Source organism: Onychomys torridus, chromosome 6, assembly GCF_903995425.1.
Source record: "Onychomys torridus chromosome 6, mOncTor1.1, whole genome shotgun sequence".
NCBI lineage: Eukaryota > Metazoa > Chordata > Mammalia > Rodentia > Cricetidae > Onychomys > Onychomys torridus.
The window spans coordinates 134,040,603-134,058,868 of NC_050448.1; the positions used below are offsets into that span (position 1 = coordinate 134,040,603).

Consider the following 18,266-nt stretch of genomic DNA (forward strand, 5'->3'; position numbering starts at 1 on the left):
TGGCATGGCCATGGCTGACACTACAGACACAGGCTTATGTTGGACAGGGCTTTAAAGCCACACTGACACAGGAAGAGCTGATTGTCAGTGTTCAGTTCAAGTACTCTACCCGACACTGACATGTCAGCTTGTGTTCATCTTACCTGAAGGATCTTATCCCCGGGCTGTAGTAGGTTGGATGCTGGTCCATCAGGCTGAACCCTAGTAACAAAGATACCCTATAAGTCAGAAGTGACAGAGGTTAGGAGCTTATTACCAACAAGTAGGTGCACTTAAATACATTTCCATTCATATAGAAAATAATGAAACAGCTTTTAAAAAAATCACAGTTTATACAAGTAAGCTTTACAAGGGTTGCAGTATTTTAAGTAGAACACTGCTCTGCAGAATTAAGTTTAAGAAAAGCCACTGTAATGTAAAGATAACCTTGTTATAAAGTACAGTTGCAGTTTATATACCAATCTCACAACTATCAATAGAAATGCCTTTTTGTATAAATTCTGAATTTGCTAGAACCACTGGTATAGGCTATAATCCCAGTACTCAGAAGGTTGAGGCAGGAGGATTGATGTGAATTTGAGTTCCAGGAAGTCTGGGCTACAGTGTGAGATCCTATTTCAATAATAAACAAGCAAACAAATAAACTAACCAAAGACCAATCAAACCAACCAACTAAACAAACAAACAAAAGCCTCAACAACAACAAAAACAGCTTTGCCAAATTTAGTTGTAAAATGGAAAATTTTGATGGAAAAGGAACATATGTTGTTAGAAAAGACAGGAGGATGAGATGCAGTGGGGACATTGGCGTTGTGATGACAAAGACCCTGCAGTCATTTCCTCCTCAGTCTGGCAGCTTGCATGTACCATGCTACTGATTTTAGTTAGCACCCTCTGGAAGCCTCTGTCTTCCCTACTGTGCTTGACAGGCAGAATGACAGTATTGTCCCAAACAAGCCATTGTGTCTCTGACTGCTGAGGTGAAGTTTCGACTCTTATTTCATCCTAGCCTCTGGCGAATGCCACTCAGGTGACCCTGATCACCTCTATTCAGCTTTCCATGCAGCAACAGTTTAATAATGTTTGCATACATCCAAACCTCAGGGGCTAAATTATACATAATGCTGGAGACCTTACCATGCAGAGGCTGGCTGCTTGGAGAACATGAAGGTGGCTTCTGAGGCATGCTTAATACCAGTAGTGGTATCATGATTGCAGGATTCAGTTACTGTTCTGTGGATTTGCTCTGAAGCTAACTTTTACAGTGGCCTGAGTTTTCTAATGCCTTTATTGCTTTTTCCTAAAGCTTTGTTATTTATTTCCAGTCTGCTGTGGGATGTTCAAGTGTGTCAAATGTGTTGCTCTGATTGGTTAAAATAAAACACTGATTGGCCAGTAGCCAGGCAGGAAGTATAGGAGGGACAAGCAGAGAAGAGAATTCTGGGAAGTGAAGCCTGGGGTGGAGAGACTGGCCAGCTGCCACCATAACAAGCGAGATGTAAGGTACAGGTAAGCCACGAGCCACGTGGCAAAGTATAGAATAATAGAAATGGGCTGAATATAAGAGTAAGAGCTAGACAATGGCAGGCCTGAGCTAATGGCCAAGCAGTTTAAATAATATAAGCATCTGTGAGTTCATTTTATAAGTGGGCTACCAGACTGCTGGGGCTTAGTGGGACCTGGAGAAAAGCTCTCCAGCTACATTAGTCAACACATTTTGTGAACTAAGATGCTTTCATTGCTGTAGCTCCCTTCTCTTTCTGTGTCCTCTCCCAGCATACGGCCTTGCTAGTGAAACCGTTGGTCATCCACAAGGGTGCCTTGTGATATCAGTCTTGCTATTTGTGTGCTGTTCCCCAAGACTGTCTCAGGGTCCTAGTGCCTCAGTGCTTCACCGTTTGTATACAATGTATTGACATCACTTGGGAAAGACTCTAACTAAATCCAAGCCAATCTGAGTCTCTGTGATAGTGGGATCAACTGGAGATGAAAATAGTGACATGTTATCTTTCAACAACTCACTTTGTTCTGAGATTTGCAAGAAAATTTTGATGTAGGTAGGGAATCATCAGACTTTTGTATTAAAATATTAGATGAATAACGTTATTTCTGATAAAAATGTATCTTGTAAATTTTTGGGACAACAGGAAGCCATTTGGTTGGTGCCTTAGCAACTCATAGCTGTGCTGGGAGGATCTGGGCATGCTCAGATTCTGACATGTGACAGAGTGTAAAATGTGCTGCAGGCTATCAAACAATATATTAGAAAGTACACTAATACATCTAGTACATCTGAAGTTACAGCCAAACCATCTCACTCCAGGATGGTACCCTGCCCCTGCCCCTGTTCCCTACACATCTCTTTTGCATTGAACAATATGTATTTGACTCTTTACTGAAGGTATAGCTAATCACAGATTTAGTGACTTAAAACACCACCAAGTTTAACATCTCACAGTGCTGGAGTTGTAACCCTGCTGTCCTGGTGCCAAAGGAAGGCACTAGTAGAACTGTGTGCTTTGAATGGTCCTCTTGTGGAGAACTGTTTCCCATCCTTTTTAGAATAACTGCTAGGGATGTTCAGATGCTTGACTGATGGCCTCCTCTTTGTTTCTTCTTCAAAAATACCACAGACCATCTCTGTGACCACCTTTTCTCCCTCCCACAATATTTAGTGACATTGGGATGTATGTGACATTGACTTAGATCCCCCAGAGTCATGCATTAGAGACCACTATAGATTTTTAACATTGCTAATCCAGTTAGGGCCAGCTGGCTGGTCCACATGACATGACCTGTTGCCACATAGTTTTAATTATGTGTTTGTGTGTATGTATCAGCATAGGGTATGTGCACATGATTGCAAGAGCTCTCAGAGGCCTACAGCATCAGATCTTCCTGGAGCTAGAGTTACAGGTGATTGTGAGCCACCTGACATGAATGCTGGGAACTGAACTTGGGTCATCTATAAGCAGTATGTGATCTTAATCACTAAGACATCTTTCCAGCCCTACGTTTGTCCTGTAAGTTATATGACTCTTTAAGAAGCAACCATAATGAACAAGCTTATGAAAGCATTTGCTTTTCACAAGTACTTTTGCAAAATGGTCAGATTTCTCAGTGTTAAGATCTGACCTCGTCTGGTTATCTAGCTTCAGCATCTCTGAATACAAACCAAGGACTTACCAAGTTAAGTCTGCAAGGCCAGCACTTCACATTCTAACTTTAGAGGGGAAAGGAACTTTATATGGTTTTTTAATGATGAAGGTGAATGACTGTGACAGTCTCAGCTATTGTCAATGTAGACACAAAAATAGAACTAGCCTTAAGGGACTTGCAACCTCAATGCATGAAATACATTTTGTAAAACTGTCCCAAGTGTTACCTTTAGTTACTGCTTGGAAAATGGTTTCTAGGAAGGCCATATCTTAAGTAAAAATTATATATGTTACAATTCAGAATAGTTTATTTTTACATCAAACATTTTAGAATATAGTCTTTCATGTAGTCCTGTAAGTATGGAAGTTCAGAGAGGATTTCCAGAGGGAAAATGGCTCATTAAAGTAGCAAACAGAACTGGACATGCACTCGTGGTTCAGGGGACACTGTCTTCTCTCCAGAGAAAGGTTAAGTACTAGCTTCCTCTATAAAGCAGGCAACATGGTTTACTTATATCGAGGCTTCTAGAAGCAATGTTAGATCATTCCATAGCATAGCCTCTGCAATGGCTCGAATGAACACTCCAAAGATAAAGACATCAGCAATATTGTGTAACAATGAATGCTCTGAATGTTTAATTGCCATGTGTCAGGTCTTAGGCTTTGAAAATCTGCTGCCTTAGTAAAAGAAGAATTTATATGGAGCAAGAAAATAGATTTTTCCCATGGCCACTAGAAACTAAGAGAGGAAGCCAAATGGGGGGAGAGGGAAAAAAGGGAAGGTAAGAGAAAGAAGGAAGGCCACCAGCCACTGAATAGAAGGCTTCTGTGCTATATCCCAACCTCATCCCCCAAACAGTGAAGTTTAAAGCCCATAAAAGATTGACGGGAGCCAGTGAGATGGTTCAGCAGGTAAAGTGTCTGCCACCAAGTCCACAACCTGAATTTGATCCCTAGACTCACATGGTGGAAGGAGAGAACCAACTCCTAAAATTGTTCTCTGCAACATGTGTGCCACAGTGCCACAGTGCACACACACACTTGTGCAGGTGCACAGATACACATACCAAACAAACACATAAATGTAATAATAATAAGACTGGGGATTAATCTTTGGTGTAAAGTTGACTAGATTGAGAATCATTAGGCAACACCGCCCCCCCCCCCCCCCCCCCGCCCCTGGGCCTGTCTGTGAGGGTGTTTCCAGAGAGGCTAACTAAGGAAAGAAGACTCTAAAGGTGGGGAGCACCATTCCATAAGTGGGGTCAGCTCCAGACTGAATTTAAAAAAAACAAAGAAGGGGATTCATTTAAACCTGGTGGATTCAGTACAGGCAGGTCCAGTCCCCTCCTTCCAGGCTGAGCAAAGTGTCCCTGTGTAAGCCCAAGGTTCCAAACAGCCAGCTCATGCACTAAGGACAGGTCCAGGTCCCACTCTTGGCCCTGGAGGAGATGGGAATGGAGGGGAGGGGCTGGGGGGAAGGTGGGGGCAGGTGTGGGAGGGGGAGGACAGGGGGAACCAATGGCTGGTGTGTAAAATTATTGTGTAAAACACAAATATAATAAATGAAAAAAAAAGAAAGAAGGAAGAAAGGAAGGAAGGAAAGGAAGGGAGGGAGGGAGGGAGGGAGGGAGGGAGGGAGGGAGGGAGGGAGGGAGGGAGGAAGGAAGGAAGGAAGGAAGCTAGCTGGGGTTGGGGATTTAGCTCAGTGGTAGAGCGCTTGCCTGGCAAGTGCAAGACCCTGGGTTCGATCCTCAGCTACTGAAAGAAAGAAAAATAAAAGGGAAGGAATCTAGCTGAGTACCAGATTCATCTCTCATTGCTTTCTGACTACAGATGCAGTATGATCACAAACCTCACTCTTGCACTGTCACACCCTCCCACCACACTAGAGGGGGCTTGCAAACTCTGAGCTAGAATCGGTCATTCTAGAAGTAGCTTTTATTAGATACTGTGTCACAGCAATGAAAGAAGCAACTATTATAAAGATGATCAGAAAGAAGAATAGTTTAGAGACCTAGAAAATTTGTGACAGAGATCCAAACTAAAATTCTTCAACTGGCTATTGTGCTATCCTAGAAGAAGAGAAACACAGTTTGGTCTTTGGAGTTGTCTTATTCTACTCTCCTTTGTCATTCCAAAAACTTTTCAGTGTACAAATAAAAATAAAGGCTTTTGACTTGTTAAGAGCACCCCAATACAAGCAATTTATTCCTATTTTCTATGAGTCTGCTTTTAGAAATGACAGACTAGCTACTAGAATATTCTTTAGACTGTTGCTTTTTGAGGAATTGGAATGTGAGGGCTAAAACTGCACTTGGTTTGGCTGTTGTGTGATTGTTTTTTATTTTAGCAACTGTTCCAGGATTCCCATTGCTGCCTCACAGATAATCACCTGAGAGGCTCAAAAGGATGTTTTCACTGCTGTCTATTTCTTGGTGACAATTTTGAGCTGAAAACAATTTCTGTTTTCTCAAAGTCAGTGGTTGTCTCCTTACTGCCTGGCCCAGATCGCTGGCTTCTATGGAGATGGGGACTAGGGGCAGCTTCTACTAGTGTTACTTTTCGATTCCTGCACAGCTGGTGTTTACCATGTGAGTTTGGCAGTGGTACACATTTGGACTGCTTAGCTTTGCACAGGTTACTGATTCTGTCTAAGCCTTTAATGTCCCCAGAAACAACTAAACACAGGAGGTAAATGGAGGTGACTGTGGATTCTTCTCTAAGCTCTTCCTAAAATAGTGGTGGCATGTAGACTCCACCTATCACCCTTGCAGGCTCCCTAAAACCCCTGTCACTATGCTATTTTTGGACAGTATCATTTCAAAAATCATGATCCAGAAAGCAATGGATTTAGTTAAACTTTCTTTTCACTTAAGTTAAATTTTTGCTGGAGAGAAAATGTTTCTCATAAGTTATATAAAAATCAAGCCATGACTCTTGTAGTTTTAGTACTGTTTTAACAGCTTATGCATTACTTTGTAGTGAAATCATTCTAGAGATATTTCTTAGAAGTGACATTGAAATCAAGAGGTCAAAATGTCTGGGGACAATTAGGAGAATCTCTGGTGCTCTTGGGTGAAGAGGCTCTCAAACTGAGTGGTACAGTACAATTTTCTCTTTTTCACTTTTAGTCTATATTTGAATGTTTTTTGAGACAGGGTCTGTTATATCTACAGCTGGACTCAAACCTACAATGTAGCTGTAGTTCAAGATGACCTTGAACTTCTGACCTCCCCACCTCCAGTTCCCAAGTGTTGGGATTCCAGGTGTATACTACCACACCAGATTTAGGCAGTGTTGGACACAGAGCACAGGACATGCATGCTAGGCAAGTGTTCTACCAACTGAATAACATCTCCAGCTCCACATCCTGTAGTATATGAAATTTTATAGTGATAATATTTTCACTTACTACATGTACAGGTTTTCTAAAAGGCATGGGTCAAAGAAAAAGAGAGCTCTCTGGCTTATACATCTAGGACTAAGAATTTGTTTGAAGAACTGCCAGTCATGTCAGGTACATGCCCTGGCACTAATAAGCCAATGGGTGCAGCTCACATTCAACAGAACCCACAGAAGCTTCAGGAAAAGTGGTTCTTGGGTCTCAGTCCTACCAATTGCATTCAGTTATGATTCTGAGATGGATACCTTCAGGGCACCGAACCCGAACAGCTGACCCAGTGTAATTTATAGATTTGTGTGTCTTTGCTGTCATAAAGGGACCCTTTCCCAAGTGTGATGGCTTGAGTGAGAAATATCCTCCAGAGGCTCATGTGCTTCAACACTGGTCCCCAGCTGGTAGCCCTGTTTGGGAAGGTTGTGGAACCTCCCCATCCTAAAGTTTAGGAGGTGGAGCCTTGCTGGAGAGGGTGAACAGAGAGGGCAGCCTTGATATCTTACAGCCTGTCCCCACTCCCTGTTCACTGTTTCCTGATCTCCATGCACTGTGACCAGCTGGCTTTCTGCTGTACTACCTGCCATGCTGTGATGGACTACATCCCCCTGGAACTGTAAGTCAAAAAAAAAGCCATTCTTTCCTTCAATTGCTTGGCCAGGGTGTTTTAGCAACAGGAAAGTTAACCAATACACTGAATCTATGAAATAGACCAAGTTAGCCATTCTCAGTCAAGTAGAGGATGTCCATTAAGCAAAGAAGAAAATTTAAAAAATGATATAAATTTCTTTACACACTTCACTATTTAGTTCAACACCAAAAGTAGTTGATTATTAATGTTCTCATTGGTGAAATGACAGTGACAAGAATCTAGTTTGGGTTTGATTGAGATTTCAAGTAGGAGACACAGTTATTTATATTAGTCACTAAGAGATACATGCACGTACATTACATTATAAAGGTGACGATAGCCAGGCGGTGGTGGCACATGCCTTTAATCCCAGCACTCAGGAGGCAGAGCCAGGTGGATCTCTGTGAGTTCCAGGCCAGCCTGGTCTCCAAAGCAAGTTCCAGGAAAGGCGCAAAGCTACACAGAGAAACCCATCTCGAAAAACCAAAACAAACAAAAATAGTGACTGTATGTACATGTATAATTTGGTACTTTATATTTTTGTTGCTTAGTTTCATCTTCAAATATATATATATATATATATATATATATAATTTACATATATTTGAAATGAAAAATAGCTGTACTGGTTAACTTTTCTAGGACTTTATATTGAATTGATGTAAATCTTTTCAGGAAAAATGGAAAATGTAATGTTGAAGATGACGTCCTTAAGATTTTTCCTTCTTTTCTTTTTTTAACTCTCTTATTTTTTACATTTATTAATTTATTTAGTGTGTATGACTTGTGAATATACCACAGCATGAAGTCAGAGGACAACCTGTGAGTTGGTTGGTTTTCTCCTTCTATTATGTGGGTTCTTGGGACTGAATTCAGGTCACCAGACAGAGGCAAGCCTTTTTGCTCACTAAACCATCTTGCTGGCTCCCTGAGGGCTTTTTGGTGAACTGGGGCAAAGCCACAAACAGTGAGAATGTATTTGGTGTTTGCTTGGCTCATGTTTGGTTCTCACTTTAACGTTCACACTTGGCTTTAAAAAAATTCCCAGGGTGTTCGTTCCAGAAGTATGTTCCTATCAATACTTGGTTTTATAAACTGCTTTTTTTTTTTTAAGGTACAAAAGAACACAAAGTTGGTTCAGTGAGTGACTATTGATACTTGGATTAGAGCTTTGATTTAAATAACAGAGCAGGTTTTTGTATTTTTAAGAAACAAGATGTAATAATTAGAAGAATCAGAGAGTCTCATCAATGATGTAGACAGGTCGGAGTCCACCTGGAGGTCTGAAGTGCCCGGGACACTCAGACACTGTGCCTGAAAGCAGACATAGCAGTGACTGTAGACAGAAGCATGCTGGGCTCTCAGGACTCAAGGATACTCTGCTTGAAAGGTAGAAAAATCCCACTGACAACATCTTGTTAGAGATCCATCCTGATTCCCTTTACTGGACCAGTTGCCTGCCGTGCAGGAGCTACTAGAGGCTCCCGAGGGACTCTTCCATTGAAAGCCACCCTTGGTCTGCGATCTCCCTTTTGGAAAATGTGTGGAAGTTGCACCCTTCTCTCTAGGAAGTCTGTCACTCAGGACAGACTGACAGCTCTGGGCTGCATTGATGGCTCTAGGGCAGCAGTCTGAGCAGCCTGTGGGACCAGAATCTGACACACTTTTCTTCCCCAACCTCCCTGCTTCCTTAATTCCCTGATAGATTCCACCCAAGAGCAACTCTTTAATAAAGCAGTTGAAAAAGATCCCTATCTCAGGCTCCAGCAGACAAAAACACAGGCTGCAAGGGTCCGTGTGACACAGAGACTTTGTTTTTTGTTTCTCTGTGACTCTTTGGAAGTTAGGATCAGGAGGTAAAATGCTGGCTCTTTCAGAACAGAACTTCAGGGAAAAATGAGGGAAAGCAGAGCATATGAATATTTCATGTGTATCACAAACGTTAGTTGGATAAAAATGTTAATATTGTTGTAGGTAGAGATCTGACTACTCTTACTTTTTATTCATTCATTATGTTCTAGTTTTATTAATAAAGCTTCATAATTGTTCCAAAAATTCTACATTGGTTAACATCTTTTTAAGTAGGAAGCCAGAACATTGAGTTTCCCAAACATGGTTGAAAATGGCGTCACTCTGTAAACAGAGTGTCGGGGAGTCCATACACCTCCTATGCTTGGGCTCGCAGCAGTTCCCTTCTGTGGGACAGATGCCAGTTCTTAGAATTGTATATGACATGATTTATGAGTGACTTTAAAGTGTGTTCATGTTTTGATAGTAAATATCTGACATTTTTCAATGAATAGAAACTAACTTGAAAATGAAGTCTGCAATCCTTTCCCATTCCATTTTTAGGCTGTTTTCGTTCCATGCTAGCTAGCCAGTGTGGTACAGCAGAGAGAACATTAATAATAATAGTGTCATTGGTAGTACAGCTGGGCATCCACGTGGGCTTTGATTTAACTGGGAAAACCTTTTTGGTGGTGGGGAGTTTGAGACAGGGTCTTGCTGCTGCTGAGGGCTGGCTTCAAATTCAATATGTACCCTAGCTGTCCAGACTTGAGCTTGTAAAGATCCCCCTGTCTCAGCTTCCTGAGTACTGCAGTTATGGTGTGCACCACCGCATCCAGCTAAAATGCTAATTTAAAAAAGATTTATTTTTTAAGAATTTTACTTGTATGAGTGCTTTGCCTGAATATATGAATATGTACCACAAAAATTCAATGGCTGTGGAGGCCAGAAGAGGATGTTGGATACACTGGGACTAAGATCCAGGCGGCTGTAAACTGGGAACTAAACTTGGTTCTATGCAAAAGCAGCCAGTGCTCTTAATTTCTGAGCCTTCTCTTTTTCTTTTTCTTTCTTCCTTCCTTCCTTCCTTCCTTCCTTCCTTCCTTCCTTCCTTCCTTCCTTCCTTCCTTTCTTTCTTTCCTTTCTCTCTCTCTCTCTCTCTCTCTCTCTCTCTCTCTCTCTCTCTCTCTCCCTCTCTCCCTCCCTCCCTCCCTCCCTCCCTCCCTTCCTTGCTTCTTTTATTTTTGAGACAGGATTTCTCTGTGTAGCTTTGCTCCTTTCCTGGAACTCACTTGGTAGCCCAGGCTGGCCTCGAACTCATAGAGATCCGCCTGGCTCTGCCTCCCAAGTGCCAGGATTAAAGGCGTACACCACCGCCGCCGCCACCACCACCCGGCATGAGCCATCTTTCTAAGCCTGTAATATGCTACTTTTTAGTTACCTTTTGACCTGCAAACCTTTTTATGCTTTCTCAAGAACTGAACCTGCACTGAGTGATATTAGTTGCTTTCCTAAGTCAGAATCCACGTGTTCTTTAAGTGTGTAGATGCTGACATTTTCCAATGTGTTAACACTTCTTTAGTAAAACTTGAGAGGAGTCACATCCATTGAAATCCTATTGCTTATAAAGACCAATGTTCTGCTAAGAGTGTCAGTGCGTCCCACCCAGTATTGAGACATTGGAGAAAATGGGCAATAATTCATTTTTTATTTTAAAAATCCTCATGTTTCACTTTTACTGTCCTGAAATAGCCCCAAGTTGCAATGGGGTAAGACAACTGGAGTACTCAGTGCATTATAAAATAACATGTGCTTAACACTCCTCTTAAAGAATACAGGCTTACATATGAAATAGCATCTGTTTCAATCTCTTTTTAATAAATGCCATCCAAAATTGAGTTAATAAGCACCAAGAAATCTATCCCTCCCTCTTCAGCATTCTTTTCAACTTAACTAATAGCGTCTCAAAATCTATTTTATAATCACTTCATCTTGAAATAGAAGTCAAAGTGGGGCAGATATGTAAATTATATTATAAAATGAATTTATGAATACAGACAATAAATCATATCTATCCAGTAGCTATAGAAAGGGAAGGGAGGAATGTGTTCCATGTGGATTAATATTTATGCAAGTATAAATCACATTTGATGAAAAGCTCCAGACAAATATGAATGTTTTGCTGTTCATGTTCTTCATATCCATGAACAGACAAGAAACACATGGACTGTGTTTTTTTTTTCCTTTCACAATTTAAAAGCATACATTTGCAATTCTTTGTTTATGAATCATCCAACAACATGAAGATAAGAAAAAGTAAAGTAATTCTAGGCACTTTTCTTTTCTTTCTTTCTTTCTTTCTTTTTTTTTTTTTTTTTGGTGTTGCCATGAATGTCTCTGGTATTGATGTCCTGGGGCAAAAAATGCCCCAAAAATGTCTGCTTCTATGCCTAACTACCTTTCTCTTTTTAATATTGACCTTATGAAAACTTAAACTTGATGCAATACCCATATCTACACAAAAGAAAAAACCTTATTGCTTCCAGGACTGGAAGATAGGGTGGGAAGGGCTTGAGTCCTACTGCAGCTCATCTGTACATTTTGAAGCAATAATTTGAACATCATTTGATGATAACCCTGGGACTCCATGACATTTACTTAAAATTCATTGGCGACTGTTTTACATTTTTCAACATTCTTCTCAGGACTTGGACTTTTGTCTGTACCTTAGGCAAATCAAAAAACAAACAAATAAACAAGGATTCATTTCTCCCATCACTTATGTGGTAACATTCAGATTTCCCCAGGCAGAAAAATGGCTGAACTCCATGGTGTTGGCCTAGCTTTGGCATTTGATAAACTATGGAGAGTAAGTGGCTCCCCATATGGCTATTTCCTCCTGTAAGCCACTGTGGGCAGCCTGGGTCTATAACAAAGCTTTCCTGTGAGCCTGTGACCAGATGTTTATTTTCATGACCATTAGTGCAAGTTTCCCTGAAAATCTTTAAATTCTAGGCAGTTAGTTCTCTCATCAAATGGGGCAAGGAAGAATGTTAGTCCCTGGATGATGAGCTTTGCATGTTGTATTAGGACTGCTTCCACTCAAAGGAGCTGGGGTTGCTTTATGAAATGCAGCAAAGCCTGGCACCATTCATCTGTTACTCTAGTTTTCTCTTTCTAACAGTTTCCTGTGGAACTCACAGTGGGAAATTCTTCAGATTTTGCAACCATGAATTAGTGTGACTGTTTTAATATAAAACATAGTGAGTTTTAGTTTTTTTCATTGTCAGAATCGCCTCTATAAGGATACCTCAGCCTACAAATTACATAATTGGTTAACAACAATCTTCCCTCTACTATGGGTTTCTGATTACTGAGGTTCAGTGGAGGAGGCATGCAGACTTCCATGGGTTTGTTGAAGCAAATATGAGGATTTTGACTAATTAGGGGGCTCTGTAATAATTTCAATATTAGAAAATCACATGCATTTTGATGCCATGAGATTTGAGCTTATCATGTGCTCTGCTGCTGAGTGGCATCTGCTGCTGGAAGCATGTGTTAAGAGTCATTAAAAGAAAAAGATTTGGAGTCAGATCAATTTGGTTTCAGATTTTGTCTGTCACAGATTAGCTAAATGACCTTGGTCATGTAATAAACCTCTTTGGGACTCAGTAACACGGTGATGACAGTACTACCTGACTAATAGATGTTGCTAAGATGACCAGATGATGTTACACAGAAAACAAGCTCCATACAATGCCTGGCACATGATAGTTAATAAATGATATTCATCTTTCACTGCATTATCACTAGATTTGTTGTGTTGAAATCTTTCATCTAAGCAGCATCTTGCTACTGTGACAGCAGTGTTTCTCTCTGATGATAAGCTGGATCACAGTTTCTATCCCCTTTACAAAGAGAGACAAGATGGGCACCATAAAGGGCTGTTTGCACCCAGTGTTCCACCACTTTCTCCTTACAAGTACATAAAAGTAGTTTTCACTTTGTGGTGAACTTATCCAAAACAATGAGGTTTGTGGTAAGTTGGTTTTTTCATATACTAAACATTGTTCTGACAATGTCAGCTTCAGAGTTAATCACATGGAGTCCTTTACCCCAAGAGACCACATTTGCTCAGGACCTTGGGTCTTGGAGGGAAGTCAACTTTGCATCAGATGCTGCTCCAACACTCCAGTCCTGTATGAAATGGCCTGTCATATGAGACTTAATCCCAAATCCATCTAAAGCCTAGGTGAACTTCTGGGTTTGTGTGAGGTGATTTAGTGCAGGAATCTCATACAACCCAGAAATTAGCTGGCAGCTTCTGTGCCCTGAGCAACATAGCTCCTTTTTGCTCACTCTCTGCTCCTTTCTTCTGTTCAGTGACCACCTCATGCTCTCCGATTGCCACCAGGGTGGACATTCTGTCACACCATCAGTCTTTGGAACTGGCTGCAAATAATACTGAACAGAATGAGATAAATTTAGTGGTAACTGTAGCATACAAACTCCTTAGTGCCTTCAAGACATCAGATAGTCAAAGATTCCAGCAACCAGTTCAAAGCTCCATGGACAACAAGCTTAGCAACACAGCATGTTTCCAGGAATACAGCTAATGTATGATTTGTTCACTGGAAGGGAGCATGCATTACCCTGCAGAATAGAGTCTCTATGTTCTGCCTACTTCAGACTCAGGCAGTTTATGTTGAATTTAAATTGCTACTTAATTTGGTACTTTTTCCTTCCAGCTGTGAATTAGCCCACTAATGAAAAGGTAATTTCTTTTTCAACATGGTAGAAAAGAGTGTGTATTTTCATATACTTAGTATTAGTTTTCAGAGGTAGGTATAAGTCCTCCCACCTCTGTGTGTGTCTGTGTGTGTGCAGCATATGCATATGAACATACATGTGTAGATGTGTATGTGAAGGTTAGACTACCTCAGATGTTATTCATTCTTCAGGAAGTCCACCATCTTTTTGAGATGGTGTTTCTCATGGCCTGAAGCTTCCAAATAAACTATGGTAGCCGGCTGTCAAGCTCTGAGTTTCTGTCTGCCTCTCCGTTCCCAGTGCTGGGATTAGAAAAATGTGCCACTGAAGCCAGCTTTGAAAATGTGCGTTCTGGGAAATGAACTTAGGCCCTTGTGCTTTCAAGGCAAGTGCTTTATCCATGTCCTCCCCACAAAGCCCTGGGTTTTAGTGTAAATCATATGCAGTCTTGATCAGCGTGGAACATGAGGCTGAGGAAATGAAACTGGGTTATGCAGATATGAAACTCTCTCCCAGTGAACAGACTAAATTCTTATGTAAATTGTTGGAGCCAACATCTTTAGATCATTTGAATGTTGTTAATCAGGAATCCATCATAAGTTTGGATTGCCAAAGAAAGTATTACTAACTTGAACAGTGATCTGTAGATTTGAAATTCTGGTTACTTCCATCAGTTCTGCAATAACAGATTATATATATAACATATAACATGATTTAGACTACAAAGTGGTTTGAAGTGTAATCAGGCAAAGAAAAGTACTTTCAAGGAAGAATCTGTCAACAGATGCATTAAACAGTCCAAATTCTCTATCTGCTACATTTAACCCAAAGAGTGAGTTATAAGATCATAGACATAGTTGAGTCTCAGTAAAGTCACCCAAACAAAATTAAATTAATGTGTATAAGGTTTTTGTAGCCACCACAGTGGAAGGAAACAATGCTGAAGCCTATGTTCTCAGTCTTTGCACTTGGAAACAGCAGAAATGAAACACTATTCTAGCACCCTATTAGTAAATAGTTTATCCTTAATTTAAAAACATTATCTTCTTCCAAAAGTAGAATGAGAATTTCTCTGTGTTGAGAGAAATGAGAGGAGCACATCTCTTGAATGGCAGCCACCTGAAAGATGATCAGCTAGCTAACTTTTCATTGAAAGAATTCAGGGAAGGGATATGAGGCCAAAGGCAAGAAGAGTGTTCAGCCACATAGCTACTGTCATAGTCAGGAAAGCCCACTGGGGAAAAGGCCTCTGTAATAAATGGTGCTGAGTTAACTGGGCATCACACATAGAACATGAAACTAGGTCCAGGTTATGTTTCACTGTGCACAGAAGTAAATTAAAAATGGATCAAAGACCTTAACATAAGAACTGAAACTTTGCCAGGTAGTGGTGGCACACACCTTTAATCCCAGCACTTGGGAGGCAGAGGCAGGTGGATCTTTGTGAGTTCAAGGCCAGCCTGGTCTACAGAGTAAGTTCCAGGACAGCCAGAGCTTCACACAGAGAAACCCCACCCCCCAGCCCAAAAAAAGAACTGAAACTTTGAATCAGATGTAGGAACATAGTGGAACTTCTTCTTATGGACGCAGGTGAGGACTGTACGAGTAGGGTTTCCCCAGCACAGTAGACAGACTGAGAGTGACAAATGACGTCACATGCAATCGAAAGCTTCACAGAGGAGAAAACAGCAAGTGAGGCAACATCTTACAGAACAGGGTAAGTCTTTGCCAGCCCCTCTGACAGAGGTTTATACCCACATGTGCAAAGACCTGAAAAGTTAAACATCCTCTCAGCAAGTATTCCACCAGGGAAGTCAATATAGAGACTCCTTAAAAAACAAAACAAAAACAAAAACAAAAAACCTAAACAGAGCTACCTCATGACCCAGGCTGTACCACAGTTGGGACTACATCTGAAAGACTATTAGCACAACACAGTAACATTATGAATTAGCCCAGTTGTCCACTGACAGATGATGGACAGATCTCTCTCTCTCTCTCTCTCTCTCTCTCTCTCTCTCTCTCTCTCTCTCTCACACACACACACACACACACACACACACACACACACACATGCACACACAATGGCGATTTATTCCGCTGTAAAGAATGAAATAATCTTATTTACAGGAAAGCGAGTGAAACAGGAGATCATATAATTAAAGGAATAAGCCAGAGTCAAAAAGACAAACGTATCTGCTCTCTCATATGTGTAACCTCAAGTTATTTATTTTCCACACACATAATGTATATAATACAAAGGTGGAAGGCAAGTATTTGGGAAGAATAAGGGAACTAACAGAATGGGAAGAGGGGCTAGGAGAGTAATATTGAAATGCATCACTTCATACAACAACTATACATCAATAAGAATTAAAAAGAGAGGATTAAGACAAATAAGACATGAGGGCATGAAGTTTAAATAATGTATCATACATGTTTCTGATAATTTGAACTTTTATTGATAATTTATAAAATTAAATAAGTGGTTGCCCCAACTAGATTATCAACTACCTTAACTTTATAGGTCAGCATTGTTTCAAAATGTAAATACAGGTGGACCACTGTCTCCTGTGCTGTCCTCCTGCCTCATATTCAGTCCTTCATGGAAGCAGCTGTTACAGCTTGCTGGCCAAAGGTCTTTCTGCCTATGGTGATATATATATATAATTTCCTGATGTACATCACCATGTCAAAATTTCTGTCCCAAACTTTTCTAGCCTCTAGAATGGAGAGAGTATGATGGTTGAGAAGGTTAGAAATATATGTGATGAAGGTCCTGCTTCAGGCTTCAAAATATCCATATAAGAGCAGTCAATTTGTGTTTTGTTTTTGTTTTTATTGTGTGTGTGTTCTTGTGTGTGTGGGACACATTTGTGTGGTGTGCCTTTTAGGCTGGTTGACTTTGGTTTTCTTTCTTGATCGCCTCCCCTTATATATTGAGTCACACTCTTGAACCCAGAGTTTTCAGATTCAGCTGCTGATAGCAGCTCTAGGTTACCTTGTCTCTTTTGCGTTGGGTATTACAGGCTAGCTACCATGCCTACTGGCTTTTATAATGGCCTGGGAATCCAAACTCTGGATGATAGGCTTGCAAGGCTCGTACTTTAGCCACTGAGCTGTTTCCTCAGTCCCACATTCAGTTTCCTTTGGAAGTAGATTTTATTTTTAGAAATTGATCTGTGAGCTACTTCTGTAATAATAGTGAATTGAAAAAGTCTGGACCTGATGTCATTTAAGGTAGTTCAGTTTGGTGAGATCAAAGGTAGATCATTCTAAGGGTTAATAAATTTATCCACATTGATTTCAATATGAGATTGTTAAGCAATAATAGTAGTAGGACAGGCTATATAGCTCAGGGTAGAAAGTTAGATGATCCATCCTGGAGTCAGGTTGGCCTGCTGGATGGCAGGAGCCCAAATGGAGCTAGGAGAGTACACATTTATCCAGTGAGATGAGGGTCTGGTTCTTCTGATAATGCTAACTTCAATTTTCTTATAAAATTTGTTTCCTGTGATTTTTCATTTCCAAAATTATGTTAATGAAACCCTTTGCAAGTGTGGTATATCAAGGTCAGCTGCTGGCTGGCCTGAACACTCAGTCAAAGTGGGATCATATAAGGAAACATTTTCCTAAACAACAATTGAGCAATTTACAAATAATCTTTGGAAATTTTTTCTGATAAATTGCTTACATAGATTTCTTTACTGCATACAACTATAAAGTCAAAACAAAGAGGCAAAAAATTACTCCATGAAAACTAGCTATAGAATGGTACCAAAATCCCTTTCTTCCTTCCGTGTCTCTCTCTCTCTCTCTCTCTCTCTCTCTCTCTCTCTCTCTCTCTCTCTCTCTCTCTCTCTCTTCAAGACAGGGTTTCTCTGTGCAGCCTTGGCTGGTCTGGAACTAGCTCTGTAGACCGGGCTGTCCTTGAACACACAGAGATCCACCTGTCTCTGCCTCCCAAGTGCTGGAATTAAAGGTGTGTGCCATCATTGCCTGGCTTCCCCTTTCTTTTCAAATAGATCTCTGTGGATCTCTGTGAGTTTGAGGCCAGCCTGGGCTACAGAGTGAGTTCCAGGAAAGGCACAAAGCTACACAGAGAAACCCTGTCTCGAAACACCACCCCCCCCCCCCCCCCCCCCCCCCATCACGCCCGCCTCGACCAGCAAGGATGATGCGACGTGACACTGGGATCCTTCTTATCATAGTTTAATCAGACCTTTGATTAATTGCATTGTGTCTCTCTCTCCGGGGCAAGCCTCTCCCAGCACCTAAGTAGGGCTGGGCTGCCAACCCCAAGCAGCCACGTGGGCACTGTCCACAGGTTCATGCATATGCCAGCAGCACACGAATCCAGCCATAGCCAAATAAGGAGCTGTTTACCATAAAGAGTGTTTGCCATCCGGAAGACAGAGGGTAGAAGCCAGAGCCATCTTTAGGGTGCGGCTACACGCAGCTCTCTACACCCCCACAAAAAAAATTTTTTTAAAAAAAGAGACTAACTATTTGTTCCTCCTCC

General features: G+C 41.0%; 1 protein-coding gene across 11 annotated transcripts in view; it reads right to left on the reverse strand.

Moving 5' to 3' along the window:
* The window catches only part of Lrrc7 (leucine rich repeat containing 7), a 357,320-nt gene that overhangs the window by 12,261 nt on the left and 326,793 nt on the right, over positions 1-18,266 (reverse strand). For 9 of the 11 annotated variants that reach the window (XM_036190947.1, XM_036190946.1, XM_036190949.1 and 6 more), the window contains one exon: positions 144-218. In XM_036190947.1, the coding sequence (XP_036046840.1) occupies positions 144-218 (75 nt within the window). Of the gene's footprint in view, positions 1-142; positions 219-15,928; positions 17,171-18,266 lie in introns of those variants that run through there. The other 2 variants (XM_036190945.1, XM_036190942.1) reach the window with 2 other exon arrangements.